The sequence below is a fragment of the Bufo bufo genome, chromosome 5 (genome assembly GCF_905171765.1).
Source record: "Bufo bufo chromosome 5, aBufBuf1.1, whole genome shotgun sequence".
In the NCBI taxonomy this organism is placed as follows: domain Eukaryota; kingdom Metazoa; phylum Chordata; class Amphibia; order Anura; family Bufonidae; genus Bufo; species Bufo bufo.
In genome coordinates, this window is record NC_053393.1 from 8,458,182 (window position 1) to 8,482,305 (window position 24,124).

At 44.7% G+C, this 24,124-nt stretch overlaps 1 protein-coding gene across 1 annotated transcript in view; it reads left to right on the top strand.

Annotated features, from left to right (window-relative positions):
- LOC121001430 (NXPE family member 3-like) overlaps positions 1 to 24,124 on the top strand; it is a 118,608-nt gene that overhangs the window by 85,187 nt on the left and 9,297 nt on the right. The window contains exons 3-5 of the mRNA XM_040432493.1: positions 72 to 292; positions 8,611 to 8,681; positions 8,763 to 8,969. Coding sequence (XP_040288427.1) covers positions 72 to 292; positions 8,611 to 8,681; positions 8,763 to 8,969 — 499 coding nt within the window. The remainder of the gene's footprint in view (positions 1 to 71; positions 293 to 8,610; positions 8,682 to 8,762; positions 8,970 to 24,124) is intronic.

Here is a 24,124-nt window from a genome sequence, read left to right on the forward strand (position 1 = left end):
TAGTGAAACCTCTTCAAGAAAAAATACAAGAACTGCAGTTGCTCTGACTTATTAATACTGATATTGAACAGGTTGACTTCAATGGATATTACAGCCACAATGGAAGCAGCGCTACGGTGAAGTGTAATGTGCAGCCTCCAGGACCTGACGTGTGTACATACCGTGACGTACAATCCAGAGAGGAGTGGTTCTGCAACCGGCCAAAGGGCTTTCCCTGCAGTGCCTACCGGGAGCATTCAGAGGGTGGTAGCTACCCAATACTCAATGCCACCGAGCAGCAATTTCTACAAAAGTGAGTACAAGTCAGAATGAACATCAGACATTACATCATGTCATGTTTCTATGTGTTGTGCCCAATGGTCGCCTCAACTCATACCTTCTCATAAGTCCCATCTTTACATAGGGAATATGGTGGGTATTAGTTTATGCTGAATGTAGATGTGCAGGGAGCATTTATTGGGGAAGGAGATGATAAAGGTTACCCAGAACAGTTGACTTCTTTGGGATTGCTCACTAGTCTTCACTCTTATACGCAGGCATCATTGAAGACATACTGGACGACTGGTCCCAGAAGAATCATCAGTCAGTTGGATTGTTTTGTACTTGTAGTTAGCACTAGGACCATCTGCTTGCTCACTAGTCATCACTATTATACGTAGGCATTAGTGTTGGGCGCGAAAATTAATCACGAATATCGCAACTTCGAGAATTCGCAAAGATTTTGAATATAGTGCTATACAGGTTGGGCCATTTATATGGATACACCTTCATAAAATGGGAATGGTTGGTGATTTTAACTTCCTGTTTGTGGCACATTAGTATATGTGAGGGGAGAAACTTTTTAAGATGGGTGGTGACCATGGCGGCCATTTTGAAGTCGGACATTTTGAATCCAACTTTTGTTTTTTCAATAGGAAGAGGGTCATGTGACACATCAAACTTATTGGGAATTTCACAAGAAAAACAATGGTGTGCTTGGTTTTAACGTAACTTTATTCTTTCATGAGTTATTTTCAAGTTTCTGACCACTTATAAAATGTGTTCAATGTGCTGCCCATTGTGTTGGATTGTCAATGCAACCCTCTTCTCCCACTTTTCACACACTGATAGCAACACCGCAGGAGAAATGCTAGCACAGGCTTCCAGTATCCGTAGTTTCAGGTGCTGCACATCTCGTATCTTCACAGCATAGACAATTGCCTTCAGATGACCCCAAAGATAAAAGTCTAAGGGGGTCAGATCGGGAGACCTTGGGGGCCATTCAACTGGCCCACGACGACCAATCCACTTTCCAGGAAACTGTTCATCTAGGAATGCTCGTACCTGACACCCATAAAGCGGTGGTGCACCATCTTGCTGGAAAAACTCAGGGAACGTGCTAGCTTCAGTGCATAAAGAGGGAAACACATCATCATGTAGCAATTTTGCATATCCAGTGGCCTTGAGGTTTCCATTGATGAAGAATGGCCCCACTATCTTTGTACCCCATATACCACACCATACCATCAATTTTTTTGTTCCAACAGTCTTGGAGGGATCTATCCAATGTGGGTTAGTGTCAGACCAATAGCGGTGGTTTTGTTTGTTAACTTCACCATTCACATAAAAGCTTGCCTCATCACTGAACAAAATCTTCTGCGTAAACTGAGGGTCCTGTTCTAATTTTTGTTTTGCCCATTCTGCAAATTCAGTGCGCCGATCTGGGTCATCCTCGTGGAGATGCTGCAGTAGCTGGAGTTTGTAAGGGTGCCATTTGTGAGTAGCTAATATCCGCCGAAGGGATGTTCGACTAATGCCACTCTCCAGTGACATGCGGCGAGTGCTACGCTGTGGGCTCTTGCTGAATGAAGCTAGGACAGCCACTGATGTTTCTTCATTAGAGACAGATTTCATGCGTCCACATTTTGGCAAATCCAACACTGAACCAGTTTCACAAAACTTAGCAAGCAGTTTGCTAACTGTAGCATGGGAGATGGGTGGTCTCGTAGGGTGTCTTGCATTGAAATCTGCTGCAATGACCCGGTTACTGCGTTCACCAGACATCAACACAATTTCTATCCGCTCCTCACGTGTTAACCTCGGCGACATGTCAATGGCTGTAAACAAAGAGAAACTTGTAAAAAACTCTTTAACCCCTTAAGGACTCAGCCCTATTTCACCTTAAGGACTTGGCCATTTTTTGCAAATCTGACCAGTGTCACTTTAAGTGCTGATAACTTTAAAACGCTTTGACTTATCCAGGCCGTTCTGAGATTGTTTTTTCGTCACATATTGTACTTCATGACACTGCTAAAATTGGGTCAAAAAAGTAAATTTTTTTGCATAAAAAAATACCATATTTACCAAAAATTTTGAAAAATTTGCAAAATTTCAAAGTTTCAGTTTCTCTACTTCTGTAATACATAGTAATACCCCCAAAAATTTTGATGACTTTACATTCCCCATATGTCTACTTCATGTTTGTAGCATTTTGGGATTGATATTTTATTTTTTGGGGATGTTATAAGGCTTAGAAGTTTAGAAGCAAATCTTGAAATTTTTCAGAAATTTACAAAAAACAAATTTTTAGGGACCACTACAGGTCTGAAGTCACTTTGCGAGGCATACATAATAGAAACCGCCCAAAAATGACCCCATTCTATAAACTACACCCCTCAAGGTATTCAAAACTGATTTTACAAGCTTCGTTAACCCTTTAGGTATTGCACAAGAGTTATTGGCAAATGGGGATGAAATTTGAGAATTTCATTTTTTTGCCTAATTTTCCATTTTAACCCATTTTTTCCACTAACAAAGCAAGGGTTAACAGCTAAACAAGACTGTATCTTTATTGCCCTGACTCTGCCGTTTACAGAAACACCCCATATGTGGCCGTAAACTACTGTACGGGCACACAGTAGGGCGTAGAGGGAAAGGTGCGCCGTTTGGTTTTTGGAGGGCTGATTTTGCTGGACTGTTTTTTTGACACCATGTCCCATTTGAAGCCCCCTGATGCACCCCTAGAGTAGAAACTCCATAAAAGTGATCCCATCTAAGAAACTACACCCCTCAAGGTATTCAAAACTGATTTTACAAACTTTGTTAACCCTTTAGGTGTTGCACAAGAGTTATTGGCAAATGGGGATGAAATTTGAGAATTTCATTTTTTTGCCTAATTTTCCATTTTAACCCATTTTTTCCACTAACAAAGCAAGGGTTAACAGCCAAACAAGACTGTATCTTTATTGCCCTGACTCTGCCGTTTACAGAAACACCCCATATGTGGCCGTAAACTACTGTACGGCCACACAGCGGGGCGTAGAGTGAAAGGTGCGCCGTTTGGTTTTTGGAAGCCAGATTTTGCTGGACTGTTTTTTTGACACCATGTCCCATTTGAAGCCCCCCCTGATGCACCCCTAGAGTAGAAACTCCATAAAAGTGACCCCATCTAAGAAACTACACCCCTCAAGGTATTCAAAACTGATTTTACAAACTTTGTTAACCCTTTAGGTGTTGCACAAGATTTAATGGAAAATAGAGATACAATTTCAAAATTTCACTTTTTTGGCAGATTTTCCATTTTAATATTTTTTTTCCAGTAACAAAGCAAGGGTTAACAGCCAAACAAAACTCATTATTTATGGCCCTGATTCTGTAGTTTACAGAAACACCTAATATGTGTTCGTAAACCGCTGTACGGGCACACGGCAGGGCGCAGAAGGAAAGGAATGCCATACGGTTTTTGGAAGGCAGGTTTTGCTGGACTGGTTTTTTTGACACCATGTCCCATTTGAAGCCCCCCTGATGCACCCCTAGAGTAGAAACTCCAAAAAAGTGACCCCATTTTAGAAAGTACGGAATAAGGTGGCAGCTTTGTTGGTACTAGTTTAGGGTACATATGATTTTTGGTTGCTCTATATTACACTTTTTGTGCGGCAAGGTAACAAGAAATAGCTTTTTTGGCACTTTTTTTTTTGTTATTTACAACATTCATCTGACAGGTTAGATCATGTGGTAATTTCATAGAGCAGGTTGTCACGGACGCGGCGATACCTAATATGTATACAATTTTTTTTATTTATATAAGTTTTATACAATAACTTCCTTTTTAAAACCAAAAAAAGTTTTAGTGTCTCCATAGTCTAAGAGCCATAGTTTTTTCAGTTTTTGGGCGATTATCTTGAGTAGGTCTCATTTTTTGCGGGATGAGATGACGGTTTAATTGGCACTATTTTGGGGTGCATATGACTTTTTGATCGCTTGTTATTACACTTTTTGTGACGTAAGATGACAAAAAATGGCTTTTTTTACACCGTTTTTATTTTTTATTTTTTACGGTGGTCACCTGAGGGGTTAGATCATGTGATATTCTTATAGAGCCGGTTGATACGGACGCGGCGATACCTAATATGTATACTTTATTTTTATTTATGTAAGTTTTACACAATGATTTCATTTTTGAAACAAAAAAAATCATGTTTTAGTGTTTCTTTAGTCTGAGAGCCATAGTTTTTTTCAGTTTTTGGGCGATTATCTTGGGTAGGGTATGATTTTTGCGGGATGAGATGACGGTTTGATTGGTACTATTTTGGCGTACATATGACTTTTTTGATCACTTTTATTACCTTTTTTGGGAAGTAAGGTGGGCAAAATTTTGATTTTCTCATAGTTTTTATTTTTTTATTTTTATGGCGTTCACCGTGCGGGGAAAGTAACATGACCGTTTTATAGATCAGGTCGTTACGGACGCGGCGATACCTAATATGTGTAGTGTATTTAATTTTTTTAATTTTTATTCAGTGATGAATGTTTTTTTTTTTATCTTAACTTTTTTCACTTTTTTTCACTTTTTTTTTGACCTAGACCCACTTGGTTCTGGAAGATCCAGTGGGTCTGATGTCTGTATAATACAGTACAGAACAATATATATTGTTCTGTACTGTATTTTACTTACACTGAACAGATCTATGCTTTCAGCACAGATCTGTTCAGCACCATGGACAGCAGGACGCCTGAGCAGGCGTCCTGTTGCCATGGGAACCCTCCCCGTCTGCTCAGAACTTCGCAGACGGGGAAGGGTAAGCACAGGGCTGAGGGGGGCTCTCTGGGGGCTCTCTCCCTCTCCATCGGGGGGCTGCAAAGGCACAGCAGCCCCCCGATGGAGAGGGAGGGAGCTCCCTGACCGACGACAGTTAACTTTTTCCATACAGCGGTCCGTACGGACCGCGGTATGGAAAGGGTTAAACGGCTGACATCTGCACAGATGTCAGCCGTTTATACCAGGGTGCCAGCAATGTGCTGGCACCCTGGAATAACCACTAGACACCAACGATCATTCATGGGGAGGCGGGCGGGGGATCGCGATCCCGCCTGCCGCACCGCCCGCCTCCCGCAACGCCCCCACCGCATGCGACACCCCCCCCCCCGCACCACCCGCCGGCATAAAATCGTGCAGGGGTGCAGGGGGGGGTGAAAAATATAGATTATAGGCACTCAAAAGTTTCTGATCCCCGCGGTCAGGGACCGCGGGCATCAGAAACTGCAAAAAGCGCAGCAAACCGCAGGTCTGAATTGACCTGCGGTTTGCTGCGATCGCCGACACGGGGGGGTCACATGACCCCCCCTGGCGTTGTCACAGGATGCCGGCTGAAGGATTTCAGCCGAAATCCCGTTCCGTTTAACCCCTCGGGCGCCGGAATACTGATTTCAAGTTAGGACGTACCGGTACGCCCTGAGTCCTTAAGGACTCGGGAAATAGGGCGTACCGATACGCCCTGCGTCCTTAAGGGGTTAAAGAATAAAGTTATGTTAAAACCAAGCACACCATTGTTTTTCTTGTGAAATTCCCAATAAATTTGATGTGTCACATGACCCTCTTCCTATTGAAAAAACAAAAGTTGGATTCAAAATAGCCGACTTCAAAATGGCCGCCATGGTCACCAGCCATCTTGAAAAGTTTCCCCCCTCACATATACTAATGTGCCACAAACAGGAAGTTAATATCACCAACCATTCCCATTTTATTAAGGTGTATCCATATAAATGGCCGACCCTGTAGATTCGTATTTACGAATATTCTAGATTTTTTCATCTGACCACATGATCCCTCCTGCTTCTTGCTTGTGGGCCAATGAGAAGGCAGAAATGTCTCTGTCGGAGCTTAGCAACATCCCTAGCAACCAATAGGAAAGTTGTCTACCCCTTACTATATAAGAACCTCCCCAGCAGCCATTTTCTACAGTTTTTTTTTAAATTCTGAGAGAGAGAGCAGTGTTATTGCTGTGCTCTGTGCCACTCATTACATTAGATAGTTAGTTAGCTTATATATATAATACAGCTAGTTAGTGGGAGATAGTCAGTGTAGGTTAGATAGTGATATAGTGTAGCTGATAGGTTCTGCTGTCCATACATACCTGCTACAGACATAATGCTGTGATGTCACAAGTTGCACATATTGCGAAAAAATATGCGCATCATTAATTGCCGAAAATTCGCAAGCGCGAATATATTGGAGCACTCTATCTGCATGTAAAGGTATTGTAATGTTCTGCAGTGCCAACCATGCTCTCCAGTCTCAGGAAACTTATACCAGCTTGAAAAATGTAGCATTGCCGATTTTCGTAACCAAGAATAAAATAAATTGCAAATTATTAAATTCGTGAATATACAGTTGCAAGAAAAAGTATGTGAACCCTTTGGAATTATATGGATTTCTGCACAAATTGGGCATAAAATGTGATCTGATCTTCATCTAAGTCACAACAATAGACAATCACACTCTGCTTAAACTAATAACACACAAAGAATTAAATGTTACCATGTTTTTATTGAACACACCATGTAAACATTCACAGTGCAGGTGGAAAAAGTATGTGAACCCTTGGATTTAATAACTGGTTGAACCTCCTTTGGCAACAATAACTTCCACCAAACGTTCCCTGTAGTTGCAGATAAGACGTGCACAACGGTCAGGAGTAATTCTTGACCATTCCTCTTTACAGGACTGTTTCAGTTCAGCAATATTCTTGGGATGTCTGGTGTGAATCGCTTTCTTGAGGTTATGCCACAGCATCTCAATCGGGTTGAGGTCAGGACTCTGACTGGGCCACTCCAGAAGGCGGATTTTCTTCTGTTTAAGCCATTCTGTTGTTGATTTACTTCTATGCTTTGGATCGTTGTCCTGTTGCAACATCCATCTTTTGTTGAGCTTCAGCTGGTGGACAGATGGCCTTAAGTTTTCCTGCAAAATGTCTTGATAAACTTGGGAATTCATTTTTCCTTCGATGATAACAATCCGTCCAGGCCCTGACGCAGCAAAGCAGCCCCAAACCATGATGCCCCCACCACCATACTTCACAGTTGGGATGAGATTTTGATGGGGGTGTGCTGTGCCTCTTTTTATTCACACATAGTGTTGTGTGTTTCTTCCAAACAACTCCACTTTGGTTTCATCTGTCCGCAGAATATTTTGCCAGTACTGCTGTGGAACATCCAGGTGCTCTTGTGCAAACTGTAAACGTGCAGCAATGTTTTTTTGGACTGCAGTGGCTTCCTCTGTGGTGTCCTCCCATGAAATCCATTCTTATTTAGTGTTTTACATATCGTAGATTCACTAACAGGGATGTTAGCATATGCCAGAGACTTTTGTAAGTCTTTAGCTGACACTCTAGGATTCTTCCTCACCTCATTGAGCAGTCTGCGCTGTGCTCTTGCAGTCATCTTTACAGGACGGCCACTCCTAGGGAGAGTAGCAGCAGTGCGGAACTTTCTCCATTTATAGACAATTTGTCTTATCGTGGACTGATAAACAGCAAGGCTTTTGGAGATACTTTTATCACCCTTTCCAGCTTTATGCAAGTCAACAATTCAATAATCGAAGGTCTTCTGAGAGCTCTTTTGTGCGAGGCATCATTCACATCAGGCAATGCTTCTTGTGAAAAGCAAAAACCCAGAATTGGTGTGTGTTTTTTATAGGGCAGGGCAGCTGTAACCAACACCTCCAATCTCATCTCATTGATTGGACTCCAGTTGGCTGACACCTCACTCCAATTAGCTCTTTTTCCACCTGCACTGTGAATGTTTACATGGTGTGTTCAATAAAAACATGGCAACATTTAATTCTTTGTGTGCTATTAGTTTAAGCAGATTGTGATTGTCTATTGTTGTGACTTAGATGAAGATCAGATCACATTTTATGACCAATTTGTGCAGAAATCCATATCATTCCAAAGGGTTCACATACTTTCTCTTGCAATTGTATGACGAATATTCTACTAAATATTCACAAAATATCGCAAATTCGAATATTTACCCTGACGCTCATCACTATCCTACTACTCCATCCTACTAGGCATTATTAAAGACTGGTCCCAGAAGAATCATCAGTCAGTTGGATTGTTTTGTACTTGTTGTTAGCACTAGGACCATCTGACTACCTTCTCAAGTAATTCAGATGCATATCTGTGGAAACACAGCAGGTCACAGGCTAGAATGTTCTACTAGTACTACCAATCAAGAAATATGAGTAGGTATAACATACTGGATTTTATGAATCTCCGTAGGGATACCAATAAACATAATGTCTGAAGTTAAGAACCACCAGATCCCAGTTTATATGTTGTGTCCTCACAGGTCGGTCACTGATCAGACAATTTCATCAACTCTGAGAAAAATCACCATCCTTCCCCAGACTTCCAGCACAGGTGAGAACATTCGGGAGGTGGGACAATCGTGGATGTATTACTTCTGGTACTATGAATAGTCATTGCACAATATTGTTGCAGGGGATAAAAGTGTTTGTAGACCTGGACTCCCCATTCCGGACCCCTCAGGATATTATTATCAGGACGTGTGGCAGTCTCGTGTGTGCAGGAACAGACGCTTCACTTCTCCATCCAACGTCACCTCCTGTCTGAACGGAAAGGTTGTCTACATGTTTGGAGATTCAACTCTTCGTCAATGGTGGTTCTACCTTGTGAAGTTCATCCCATGTGAGATACTGGAACGGGTAACATAGTAACATAGTATATAAAGCAGAAAAAAGCCCTCTGTCCATCCAGTACAGCCTGTTATCCTGCAAGTTGATCCAGAGAAAGGCAAAGAAAACCCTGTGAGGTAGAAGCCAATTTTTCTCAATTTAGGGGAAAAAATTCCTTCCCGACTCCAATCAGACAAAGAGAATAACTCCCTGGATCAACGACCCCTCTCTAGTAGCTATAGCCTGTAATATTATTACACTCCAGAAATACATCCAGGCCCCTCTTGAATTCCTTTATTGTACTCACTATCACCACCTCCTCAGGCAGAGAGATCCATAGTCTCACTGCTCTTACCGTAAAGAATCCTCTTCTATGTTTGTGTACAAACCTTCTTTCCTCTAGACGCAGAGGATGTCCCCTCGTCACAGTCCTAAGGATAAATAGATGATGGGAGTGATCTCTGTACTGACCCCTGATATATTTATACATAGTAATTAGATCTCCCCTCAGTGTTCTTTTTTCTAAAGTGAATAACCCTAATTTTGATAATCTTTCAGGGTACTGTAGTTCACCCATTCCAGTTATTACTTTAGTTGCCCTCCTCTGAACCCTCTCTAGCTCTGCTATGTCTGCCTTGTTCACAGGAGCCCAGAACTGTACACAGTCCTCCATGTGTGGTCTGACCAGTGATGTGTAAAGTGGTAGGACTATGTTCTCATCACCGCCATCTATTCCCCTTTTGATGCAACCCATTATCTTATTGGCCTTGGCAGCAGCTGCCTGACACTGGTTTCTACAGCTTAGTTTGCGGTTCACCATAATTCCTAGGTATTTTTCCATGTCAGTGTTAACCAGTGTTTTACCATTTAGTATGTACGGGTGACTTGCATTATTCCTTCCCATGTGCATAACCTTACATTTGTCAGTGTTAAACCCCATCTGTCACTTCTCTGCCCAAGCCTTCAATTTATAAAGATCCCTGTGTAGCAGTATACTGTCCTCTGTAGTGTATATACAGTATACTGTCCTCTGTAGTGTGTATATATATACAGTATACTGTCCTCTGTAGTATATATACAGTATACTGTCCTCTGTAGTATATATATATATATATATATATATATAAAGTATACTGTCCTCTGTAGTTTATATACAGTATCCTGTCCTCTGTAGTATATATATAAACAGTATACTGTCCTCTGTACAATATACAGTGAGGAGGTCCATAAATATTGGGACATTGACATAATTGTAACATTTTTGGCTCTATACACCTCCACAATGGATGTGAAATGAAACAAACAAGATGTGCTTTACCTGCAGACTGTCAGCTTTAATTTGAGGTTATTTACATCCAAATCAGGTGAACGGTGCAGGAATTACAGCAGTTTGCATATGTGCCTCCCACTTGTTAAGGGACCAAAAGTAATAGGACAATTGTCTTCTCGGCTGTTCCATGGCCAGGTGTGTGTTATTCCCTCATTATCCCAATTACAATGAGCAGATAAAAGGTCCAGAGGTCATTTCCAGTCTGCTATCTGCATTTGGAATCTGTTGCTGTCAACTCTCAAGATGAGATCCAAAGAGCTGTCACTAACAGTGAAGCAAGCCATCATTAGGCTGAAAAAACACCACAAACCCATCAGAGAGATAGCAAAAACATTAGGCGTTGCCAAAACAACTGGTTGGAACATTCTTAAAAAGGAGGAACGCACCGGTGAGCTCAGCAACACCAAAAGACCCGGAAGAAAACGGAAAACATCTGTGGTGGATGACCAAAGAATTCTTTCCCTGGTGAAGAAACACCCTTCACAACAGTTGGCCAGATCAAGAATAGTGTTGATCACGAATATTTAAATAGCGAATTTTAATCACGAATATCGGCACTTCGAGAATTCGCGAATATTTAGAATATCCCAAAATATATTCGTAATCACGAATATTCGATTTTTTTTTTTAAAATACCAGTTCATGCGATCAAGAAAATAATGCCTGGAGATCACTAATTCGCGAATTCTCGAATATATGGCGAATATTCGCGAAATATCGCAAATTCGAATATTGCCCCTGACGCTCATCACTAATCAAGAACACTCTCCCGGAGGTAGGTGTATGTGTGTCAAAGTCAACAATCAAGAGAAGACTTCACCAGAGTGAATACAGAGGGTTCACCACAAGATGTAAACCATTGGTGAGACTCAAAAACAGGAAGGCCAGATTAGGCTACTTTCACATAAGTGTCGGGGCTCTGCTTGTGAGCTCCGTTTGAAGGGTCTCACAAGCGGCCCCGAACGGATCCGTCCAGCTACCAATGCATTCTGAGTGGACGCGGATCCGCTCAGATTGCATCAGTCTGGCAGCGTTCAGCCTCCGCTCCGCTCAGCAGGCGGAAACCCGAACGCTGCTTGCAGCGTTCAGGTGTCCGCCTGGCCGTGTGGAGGCACACGGATCCGTCCAGACTTACAATGTAAGTCAATGGGGACGGATCCGTTTGAAGTTGACACCATATGGCTCAATTTTCAAATGGATCCGTCCCCCATTGACTTTCAATGTAAAGTCTGGACGGATCCGTCTGAACAACTTTCTTCTGAACAATTTTTTCTAAACTATTATGCAGACGGATCCGTTCTGAACGGATCCAAACGTCTGCATTATAGGAGAGGATCCGTCTGTGCAGACACCAGACGGATCCTCTCTGAACGCTAGTCTGAAAGTAGCCTAAGGCTCAGTTCAGACCTGAGCGTTCTGAAAGGAGCGCTCTGTATGCGCGATTGTACGGGCGTTTACAAGCGCGCATACAGAGACAAGCGTACACACAGTGTCGCGCGTTCCCGAAAGTCTATGTCTGGGAACGCGCGACAAGCGCCCAAAAAAACGCTCCTGTACTTGCTTGAGCGTCGGGCGTTTTACAGCGCGATCGTACGCGCTGTAAAACGCCCAGGTGAGAACCATTCCCATAGGGAAGCATTGGTTTCTCCTTGTTGAGCGTTTTACAGCGCGTAGGAACGCGCTGTAAAACGCTCAGGTCTGAACTGAGCCTTCGGCTCAATTCACACCTGAGCGTTCTGAAAGGAGCGCTCTGTATGCGCGATTGTACGGACGTTTACAAGCGCGCATACAGAGACAAGTGTGCACACAGTGTCGCGCGTTCCCGAAAGTCTATGTACGGGAACGCGCGACAAGCGCCCAAAAAAACGCTCCTGTACTTGTGTGAGCGTCGGGCGTTTTACAGCGCGATCGTACGCGCTGTAAAACGCCCAGGTGAGAACCATTCCCATAGGGAAGCATTGGTTTCTCCTTGTTGAGCGTTTTACAGCGCGTAGGAACGCGCTGTAAAACGCTCAGGTGTGAATTGAGCCTTAGAGTTTGCCAAACGACATCTAACAAAACCTTCACAGTTCTGGAACAACATCCTATGGACAGATGAGACCAAGATCAACTTGTACCAGAGTGATGGGAAGAGAAGAGTATGGAGAAGGAAAGGAACTGCTCATGATCCTAAGCATACCACCTCATCAGTGAAGCATGGTGGTGGTAGTGTCATGGCGTGGGCATGTATGGCTGCCAATGGAACTGCTTCTCTTGTATTTATTGATGATGTGACTGCTGACAAAAGCAGCAGGATGAATTCTGAAGTGTTTCAGGCAATATTATCTGCTCATATTCAGCCAAATGCTTCAGAACTCATTGGACGGCGCTTCACAGTGCAGATGGACAATGACCCAAAGCATACTGCAAAAGCAACCAAAGAGTTTTTTAAGGGAAAGAAGTGGAATGTTATGCAATGGCCAAGTCAATCACCAGACCTGAATCCAATTGAGCATGCATTTCACTTGCTGAAGACAAAACTGAAGGGAAAATGCCCCAAGAACAAGCAGGAACTGAAGACAGTTGCAGTAGAGGCCTGGCAGAGCACCACCAGGGATGAAACCCAGCGTCTGGTGATGTCTACGCGTTCCAGACTTCAGGCTGTAATTGACTGCAAAGGATTTGCAACCAAGTATTAAAAAGTGAAAGTTTGATTTTTGATTATTATTCTGTCCCATTACTTTTGGTCCCTTAAAAAGTGGGAGGCACATATGCAAACTGCTGTAATTCCTGCACCGTTCACCTGATTTGGATGTAAATATCCTCAAATTAAAGCTGACAGTCTGCAGGTAAAGCACATCTTGTTCGTTTCATTTCAAATCCATTGTGGTGGTGTATAGAGCCAAAAATGTTAGAATTGTGTCGATGTCCCAATATTTATGGATCTGACTGTATATACAGTATACTCTCCTCTGTAGTATATACATACAGAAAACTGTCCTCTGTAGTATATATATATACAGTATACTGTCCTCTGTAGTATATATATACATTATACTGTCCTCTGTAGTATATACATACAGTATACTGTTCTCTGTGGTATATATACAGTATACTGTCCTCTGTAGTATATATATACAGTATACTGTCTTATGTGGTATATATACAGTATAATGTCCTCTGTAGTATATATATCTATTCAGTATACTGTTCTCTGTAGTATATACAGTATATACATTATACTGTCCTCTGTAGTATACACATACAGCATTCTGTTCTCTGTGGTATATATATATATATACGTGTACTCTCCTCTGTAGTATATATACAGTATACTGACCTCTGTAGCATATATACAGTACATTGTTCTCTGTAGTGTATATACAGTATACTGTCCTCTGTAGTATATATATATACATTATACTGTCCTCTGTAGTATATACATACAGCATACTGTTCTCTGTAGTATATATATATATATATATATATATACACTCACCTAAAGAATTATTAGGAACACCATACTAATACGGCGTTGGACCCCCTTATGCCTTCAGAACTGCCTTCATTCTACGTGGCATTGATTCCACAAGGTGCTGATAGCATTCTTTAGAAATGTTGGCCCATATTGATAGGATAGCATCTTGCAGTTGATGGAGATTTGAGGGATGCACATCCAGGGCACGAAGCTCCCATTTCACCACATCCCAAAGATGCTCTATTGGGTTGAGATCTGGTGACTGTGGGGCCATTTTAGTGCAGTGAACTCATTGTCATGTTCAAGAAACCAATTTGAAATGATTGGAGCTTTGTGACATGGTGCATTATCCTGCTGGAAGTAGCCATCAGAGGATGGATACATGTTCTCATTCTGTTTACGCCAAATTCGGACTCTACCATTTGAATGTCTCAACAGAAATCGAGACTCATCAGACCAGGCAACATTTTTCCAGTCTTCAACAGTCCAATTTTGGTGAGCTCGTGCAAATTGTAGCCTCTTTTTCCTATTTGTAGTGGAGATGAGTGGTACCCGGTGGGGTCTTCTGCTGTTGTAACCCATCCGCCTCAAGGTTGTGCGTGTTGTGGCTTCACAAATGCTTTGCTGCATACCTCGGTTGTAACGAGTGGTTTTTTCAGTCAACGTTGCTCTTCTATCAGCTTGAATCAGTCGGCCCATTCTCCTCTGACCTCTAGCATCCACAAGGCATTTTTGCCCAGAGGACTGCCGCATACTGGATGTTTTTCCCTTTTCACACCATTCTTTGTAAACCCTAGAAATGGTTGTGCGTGAAAATCCCAGTAACTGAGCAGATTGTGAAATACTCAGACCGGCCCGTCTGGCACCAACAACCATGCCACGCTCAAAATTGCTTAAATCACCTTTCTTTCCCATTCTGACATTCAGTTTGGAGTTCAGAAGATTGTCTTGACCAGGACCACCCCCCTAAAAGCATTGAAGCAACTGCCATGTGATTGGTTGACTAGATAATTGCATTAATGAGAAATAGAACAGGTGTTCCTAATAATTCTTTAGGTGAGTGTATATACGTTATACTCTCCTCTGTAGTATATATACAGTATACTGTTCTCTGTAGTATATATACAGTATACTGTCCTCTGTGTGTATATATTGTGGCGAAACCAACCTCGCCACTGTGTTTTAGAGAGGCCTGTTTATCCGCCTCTTGCCCCAGGATTATGGGCCATATACTAACTTTTAAACCCCTGAACCTATTCAAGTGAATTTTGGATAGGTTTGTCCCCAAGTTATACTGTTTAAATTGATGTAAGTTATATGTATGGCCAATGTAAACTCACAAAGTTGTAACAATTTATAATAAGTGTAACTTGTCAGCTTGGGAGGAAATGCTGGGTGTGTTTCTATTGTGCCATTGTCCCATTGTGTGTTTAAAGGGTGATGTCTGTCCTGTTGTCTGCGCATGTGTATTGGTGACTTCTCTTTGTCTTGAGAGATAATTGGATTACGCCTCGGTTGTCTCCAGGACAGAGAGGAGGGAACCATGATGCATTGTGGGGATGTATTGTCTCTGTGTATCCTACAGTGCTGCATATCTTGTCCTATGTCACAGTCTTCATTCTGGTCCTCTGGGGGGTGTGAACGATTGGTTGCTGTAGTTACATTGTATGTGTTTCAAATTACTGATTGGTTGTATTTCAAACCCCTGTGGGCAGTACTATGTTTGTGGTTTGTGAATAAAAGAGGCTGTACGTGAAGTACAGTCAGACCACTGCTTGACCCTCAACACGGAGCCTTGTCTCGTTATTGGGGGGATTCACTGTATGCTGTTAGAAGACCGATTGCCAGAAGTGTAAGCTGATTCCTGTTCGTCTGCTAGAAGCCATTCGTGAGGTTCCAGTTTGGAGTGCTATTTTGTATCCAGTTCGGGAATTTGGTGTTCTGCAGTAGCTGTGCCTGTCTCTCAGAAAGGGGCTTATCGCCTAAACGGATTTCAACCCCTTGTCTGCTGAATCGGTCCGTAACATATATATATATATATATATATATATACAGTACAGACCAAAAGTTTGGACACACCTTCTCATTCAAAGAGTTTTTTCTTTATTTTCATGACTATGAAGGCATCAAAACTATGAATTAACACATGTGGAGTTATATACATAACAAACAAGTGTGAAACAACTGAAAATATGTCATATTCTAGGTTCTTCAAAGTAGCCACCTTTTGCTTGGATTACTATCACGGTCGGCGTGACTATCACATACGTGACGCAGAGGGAGGGAACAAGGAAGGCCCTGCCCAAGTGAGAGGGAAGGTAATGACCCCTGACTCACCTAGCGGCTGGCACCTGGCTGCCCTGACGTCCCTAGACGGGTTCCTCACCCGTACGCCGATCACGTGCCTAAAGCCCTGGCTTTCCCTAAGCTGAGCCCTAGATAGTGAACAGGGCGGTGGGAACACTAGTCCGCACCACTAGCTCTAAAGGAAAACACCAAGGGAAGGACAGACAATGCAAACTCAACATATAATCCCAGGTGGGCGACAACAGGAGACAACAAGAAGCCCAACAGGGATCCGGAGGGTAGCACTCTGGAACGACAACCAGGATTCACAACTCCAGTGGGTCAGTATAGATGTCCAGGCAGGAAGCTCTATAACTGGCAACTAGAGAAGTGTGAGGGGAGAATATAAGGAGGTTGGGAGTGGCAGACAAGAAACAGCTGAGGAGGAGAAGCTACGGATCCCTGATTGAGACAAAAAGGATAGCAAACACAGAAAACAATCACTAAGAAACAACGTGATCTTTAGATATAGAGCGCGCAGCCACCCGCTGCGACCTCCTGACCCCGGGTATAACGGAGTCAGACGTGGCTCTTGATACCCTCGTGACAATTACTGCTTTGCACAGTCTTGGCATTCTCTTGATGAGCTTCAAGAGGTAGTCCCCTGAAATGGTCTTCCAACAGTCTTGAAGGAGTTCCCAGAGATGCTTAGCACTTGTTGGCCCTTTTGCCTTCACTCTGCGGTCCAGCTCACCCCAAACCATCTCGATTGGGTTGAAGTCCGGTGACTGTGGAGGCCAGATCATCTGGCGCAGCACCCCATCACTCTCCTTCATGGTCGAATAGCCCTTACTTTCAAAGTTTTCCCAATTTTTCGGCTGACTGACTGACTTTAATTTCTTAAAGTAATGATGGCCACTCGTTTCTCTTTACTTAGCTGCTTTTTTCTTGCCATAATACCAATTCTAACAGTCTATTCAGTAGGACTATCAGCTGTGTATCCAGCTGACTTCTCCTCAACGCAACTGATGGTCCCAACCCCATTTATAAGGCAAGAAATCCCACTTATTAAACCTGGCAGGGCACACCTGTGAAGTGAAGACCATTTCAGGGGACTACCTCTTGAAGCTCATCAAGAGAATGCCAAGAGTTTGCAAAGCAGTAATCAAAGCAAAAGGTGGCTACTTTGAAGAACCTAGAATATGACATATTTTCAGTTGTTTCACACTTGTTTGTTATTTATATAATTCCACATGTGTTAATTCATAGTTTTGATGCCTTCAATGTGAATCTACAATTTTCATAGTCATGAAAATAAAGAAAACTCTATGATAGGGATGAGCGAACCCGAACTGTATAGTTCGGGTTCGTACCGAATTTTGGGGTGTCCGTGACACGGACCCGAACCCGGACATTTTTGTGAAAGTCCGGGTTCGGGTTCGGTGTTCGGCGCTTTTTTGGCGCTTTTTGAAAGGCTGCAAAGCAGCCAATCAACAAGCGTCATACTACTTGCCCCAAGAGGCCATCACAGCCTTGCCTACTATTGGCATGGATGTGATTGGCCAGTGCAGCATGTGACCCAGCCTCTATATAAGCTTGGGTCACGTAGCGCTGCACGTCACTCTGCTGATTCAAGCATAGGGAGAGGTTGCTGCTGCGATGTTAGGGCGAGATTAGGCAGATTAACTTTTCCAAAAGACTTCATTCTGTAATCGATCTCCAGCTGTGGATCATTGAAGTGCAAATATCGAATTGCTCACTTTTTTTAGGCTGCCCAGAGCGTTTTTATATCACTTTTTTCTGGGGTGATCGGCGGCCATTCTGTGGCTTGTGGTGCGCCAGCACAAGCTACCACCAAGTGCTTTTAACCATCAATAGTGTGGTTATTTTTTGCTATATCCTACATCAGCTGCAGGCTGAGCCTGTGTCACCCAAGTGCATTTAACCATCAACAGTCTGGTTATTTTTTGGCCATATACTACATCAGGTGCAGGCTGAGCCTGTGTCCCCCAAGTGCATTTAACCATCAACAGTGTGGTTATTTTTTGGCCATATACTACATCAGGTGCAGGCTGAGCCTGTGTCACCCAAGTGCATTTAACCATCAACAGTGTGGTTAATTTTTTGCTATATCCTACATCAGGTGCAGGCTGAGCCTGTGTCACCCAAGTGCATTTAACCATCAATAGTGTGGTTATTTTTTAGCCATATACTACATCAGGGGCAAGTTGAGCCTGTCACCCAGCGTCTAAAAAATACACCTGACATTTCTATTCAACCAAATCTGTGCTGTTTTAGCTGGTCAAGTTATTTGTAGTGACCGTAAAAGCACAGTTTTTGTTCTGGGTTGAAAAACTATTCCCAAATTTGCCATTCTCAAAATAAGTAGTTTATGCTATATCAGGCCCACTTGAAATCTATCCCAAAAAGGATATCTTAGATTCAAGGTGCTGATAGTGTCATTCAGAAAAGCTTAACACACACGCTACCGTGCAGATACAAGTCTAATTCTGTGATTAAACGTATACCTGTCACACAGCGCAAAAAAAAATAGGCCTCACATTTCTATTCAACCAAATCTGTACTGTTTTAGCTGGTCAAGTTATTTGTAGTGACCGTAAAAGCACAGTTTTTGTTCTGGGTTGAAAAACTATTCCCAAATTTGCCATTTTCAAAATTGTGGTGAACGGGAACAATGAGGAAAACATCTAATAAGGGACGCGGACGTGGACATGGTCGTAGTGGTGTTAGTGGACCCTCTGGTGCTGGGAGAGGACGTGGCCGTTCTGCCACAGCCACACGTCCTAGTGAACCAACTATCTCAGGTCACAGTAGTGAGCAGAATTTACAGCGATATTTGGTGGGGCCCAATGCCGTTCTAAGGATGGTAAGGCCTAAGCAGGTACAGGCATTAGTCAATTGGGTGGCCGACAGTGCATCCAGCACGTTCACATTATTTCCCACCCAGTCTTCTGCAGAAAGCGCACAGATGGCGCATGAAAACCAAGCCCATCAGTCTGTCACATGACCCCCATGCATATCAGGGAAACTGTCTGAGCCTCAAGTTATGCAGCAGTCTCTTATGCTGTTTGAAGACTCTGCTGCTAGGGTTTCCCAAGGGCATCCACCTAGCCCTTCCCCAGGGGTGGAAGAGATAGAATGCACTAACGCACAACCACTTATGTTTCTTGATGATGAGGACATGGGAATACCACCTCAGCACGTCTCTGATGATGACGAAACACAGGTGCCAACTGCTGCGTCTTTCTGCAGTGTGCAGACTGAACAGGAGGTCAGGGATTAAGACTGGGTGGAAGACGATGCAGGGGACGATGAGGTCCTAGACCCCACATGGAATGAAGGTCGTGCCACTGACTTTCACAGTTCGGAGGAAGAGGCAGTGGTGAGACCGAGCCAACAGCGTAGCAAAAGAGGGAGCAGTGGGCAAAATCAGAACACCCGCCGCCAAGAGACTCCGCCTGCTACTGACCGCCGCCATCTGGGACCGAGCACCCCAAAGGCAGCTTCAAGGAGTTCCCTGGCATGACACTTCTTTAAACAATGTGCTGACGACAAGACCCGAGTGGTTTGCACGCTGTGCCATCAGAGCCTGAAGCGAGGCATTAACGTTCTGAACCTTAGCACAACCTGCATGACCAGGCACCTGCATGCAAAGCATGAACTGCAGTGGAGTAAACACCTTAAAAACAAAGAAGTCATTTAGGCTCCCCCTGCTGCCTCTTCTGCTGCTGCCGCCGCCTCGGCCACTTCTGCTGCTGCCGCCGCCTCGGCCTCTTCCTCCGCCTCTGGAGGAACGTTGGCACCTGCCTCCCAGCAAACATGGGATGTACCACCAACACCACCACCTGCGTCACCAAGCATCTATACCATGTCACACGGCAGCGTTCAGCTCTCCATCTCACAAACATTTGAGAGAAAGCGTAAATTCCCACCTAGCCACCCTCGATCCCTGGCCCTCAATGCCAGCATTTCTAAACTACTGGCCTATGAAATGCTGTCATTTAGGCTGGTGGACACAGACAGCTTCAAACAGCTCATGTCGCTTGCTGTTCCACAGTATGTTGTTCCCAGCCGTCACTACTTCTCCAAGAGAGCCGTGCCTTCCCTGCACAACCAAGTGTCCGATAAAATCAAGTGTGCACTGCGCAACGCCACCTGTGGCAAGGTCCACCTAACCACAGATACGTGGACCAGTAAGCACGGCCAGGGACGCTATATCTCCCTAACTGCACACTGGGTAAATGTAGTGGCGGCTGGGCCCCAGGCGGAGAGTTGTTTGGCGCACGTCCTTCCGCCGCCAAGGATCGCAGGGCAACATTCTTTGCCTCCTGTCTCCTCCTCCTCCTACTCAGCTTCCTCCTCCTCTTCTTCCACCTGCTCAAACAGTCAGCCACACACCTTCACCACCAACTTCAGCACAGCCCGGGGTAAACGTCAGCAGGCCGTTCTGAAACTCATATGTTTGGGGGACAGGCCCCACACCGCACAGGAGTTGTGGCGGGGTATAGAACAACAGACCGACGAGTGGTTGCTGCCGGTGAGCCTCAAGCCCGGTCTGGTGGTGTGCGATAATGGGCGAAATCTCGTTGCAGCTCTGGGACTAGCCGGTTTGACGCACATCCCTTGCCTGGCGCATGTGCTGAATTTGGTGGTGCAGAAGTTCATTCGCAACTACCTTGACATGTCAGAGCTGCTGCATAAAGTGCGGGCCGTCTGTTCACGCTTCCGGCGTTCACACCCTGCCGCTGCTCGCCTGTCTGCGCTACAGCGTATCTTCGGCCTTCCCGCTCACCGCCTCATATGCGATGTGCCCCCCAGGTGGAACTCCACCTTGCACATGCTGGACAGACTGTGCGAGCAGCAGCAGGCCATAGTGGAGTTTCAGCTGCTGCACGCACGGGTCAGTCGCACTGCGGAACAGCACCACTTCACCACCAATGACTGGGCCTCCATGCGAGACCTGTGTGCCCTGTTGCGCTGTTTCGAGTACTCCACCAACATGGCCAGTGGCGATGACGCCGTTATCAGCGTTACAATACCAATTCTATGTCTCCTTGAGAAAACACTTAGGGCGATGATGGAAGAGGAGGTGGCCAAGGAGGAAGAGGAGGAAGAGGGGTCATTTTTAGCACTTTCAGGCCAGTCTCTTCGAAGTGACTCAGAGGGAGGTTTTTTGCAACAGCAGAGGCCAGGTACAAATGTGGCCAGACACTACTGGAGGACGAGGATGAGGAGGAGGTGGAGGAGGATGAGGATGTAGCATGTTCACAGCGGGGTGGCACCCAAAGCAGCTCGGTCCCATCACTGGTGCGTGGCTGGGGGGAAACACAGGACGATGACGATACGCCTCCCACAGAGGACAGCTTGTCCTTACCTCTGGGCAGCCTGGCACACATGAGCGACTAAATGCTGCAGTGCCTGCGCAACGACAGCAGAGTTGCCCACATTTTAACGTGTGCGGACTACTGGGTTGCCACCCTGCTGGATCCCCGGTACAAAGACAATGTGCTCACCTTACTTCCTACACTGGAGCGTGATAGGAAGATGCGCGAGTACAAGCGCACGTTGGTAGACGCGCTACTGAGAGCATTCCCAAATGTCACAGGGGAACCAGTGGAAGCCCAAGGCGAAGGCAGAGGAGGAGCAAGAGGTCGCCAACGCAGCTGTGTCACGGCCAGCTCCTCTGAGGGCAGGGTTAGCATGGCAGAGATGTGGAAAAGTTTTGTCACCACGCCACAGCTAACTGCACTACCACCTGATACGGAACGTGTTAGCAGGAGGCAACATTTCACTAACATGGTGGAACAGTACCTGTGCACACCCCTCCACGTGCTGACTGATGGTTCAGCCCCATTTAACTTCTGGGTCTCCAAATTGTCCACGTGGCCAGAGCTAGCCTTTTATGCCTTGGAGGTGCTGGCCTGCCCGGCGGCCAGCGTTTTGTCTGAACGTGTATTCAGCACGGCAGGGGGCGTCATTACAGACAAACGCAGCCGCCTGTCTACAGCCAATGTGGACGAGCTGACGTTCATAAAAATGAACCAGGCATGGATCCCACAGGACCTGTCCATCCCTTGTGCAGATTAGACATTAACTACCTCCCTTTAACAATATATTATTGTACTCCAGGGCACTTCCTCTTTCAATCCTATTTTTATTTTCATTTTACCATTATATTGCGGGGCAACCCAAAGTTGAATGAACCTCTCCTCTGTCTGGGTGCCGGGGCCTAAATGTGTGACAGTGGCCTGTTCCAGTGGTGGGTGACGTGAAGCCTGATTCTCTGCTATGACATGAAGACTGATTCTGTGCTGACATGAAGCCTGAATCTCTGTTACGGGACCTCTCTCCTCTGCCTGGGTGCCTGGGCCTAAATATGTGACAGTGGCCTGTTCCTATGGTGGGTGACGTGAAGCCTGATTCTCTGCTATGACATGAAGACTGATTCTCTGCTGACATGAAGCCTGAATCTCTGTTACGGGACCTCTCTCCTCTGTCTGGGTGCCGGGGCCTAAATATGTGACAGTGGCCTGTTCCAGTGGTGGGTGACGTGAAGCCTGATTCCATGCTATGACATGAAGACTGATTCTCTGCTGACATGAAGCCTGAATCTCTGTTATGGGACCTCTCTCCTCTGCCTGGGTGCCTGGGTCTAAATATGTGACAGTGGCCTGTTCCAGTGGTGGGTGACGTGAAGCCTGATTCTCTGCTATGACAGGAAGACTGATTCTCTGCTGACATGAAGCCTGAATCTCTGTTATGGGGCCTCTCTCCTCTGCCTGGGTGCCTGGGCCTAAATATGTGACAGTGGCCTGTTCCTGTGGTGGGTGACGTGAAGCCTGATTCTCTGCTATGACATGAAGACTGATTCTGCGCTGACATAAGGCCTGATTCTCTGTTACGGGACCTCTCTCCTCTGCCTGGGTGCCTGGGCCTAAATATGTGACAGTGGCCTGTTCCAGTGGTGGGTGACGTGAAGCCTGATTCTCTGCTATGACATGAAGACTGATTCTCTGCTGACATGAAGCCTGAATCTCTGTTATAGGACCTCTCTCCTCTGCCTGGGTGCCTGGGCCTAAATATGTGACAGTGGCCTGTTCCAGTGGTGGGTGACGTGAAGCCTGATTCTCTGCTATGACATGAAGACTGATTCTGTGCTGACATGAAGCCTGAATCTGTTATGGGACCTCTCTCCTCTGCCTGGGTCTAAATATGTGACAGTGGCCTGTTCCAGTGGTGGGTGACGTGAAGCCTGATTCTCTGCTATGACATGAAGACTGATTCTCTGCTGACATGAAGCCAGATTCTCTGCTATGGCATGAAGAGACTGATTCTCTGCTGACGTGAAGCCCGATTCTCTGCTATGGGACCTCTGTCCAATTGATATTGGTTAATTATTATTATTTTTTTTAATTAATTTCCCTATCCACATTTGTTTGCAGGGGATTTACCTACATGTTGCTGCCTTTTGCAGCCCTCTAGCTCTTTCCTGGGCTGTTTTACAGCCTTTTTAGTGCCAAAAAGTTTGGGTCCCCATTGACTTCAATGGGGTTCGGGTTCGGGACGAAGTTCGGGTTGGATTCGGATCCCGAACCCGAACATTTCCGGGAAGTTCGGCCGAACTTCTCAAACCCGAACACCCAGGTGTTCGCTCAACTCTACTCTTTGAATGAGAAGGTGTGTCCAAACTTTTGGTCTGTACTGTATATATATACGGTGTACTCTCCTCTGTAGTATATATACAGTATACTGACCTCTGTAGTATATTTATACAGTATACTGTTCTCTGTAGTATATATACAGTATACTGCCCTCTCTAGTATATATACAGTATACTGACCTTTGTAGTATATATACAGTATACTGACCTCTGTAGTATATTTATACAGTATACTGATCTCTGTAGTATATTTATATAGAATACTGTCCTCTTCTGTGTTAATTTACACAGTTTAGTGACATTTGTAAAAATTTATATTTTACTGTGCAAGCCTTTTACAAGATGTGAGGCAGTGACAGGCCTCATATACGAAGGGTATAGTATGTATCTCCCAGAATGGTGCAGGAAACCTAT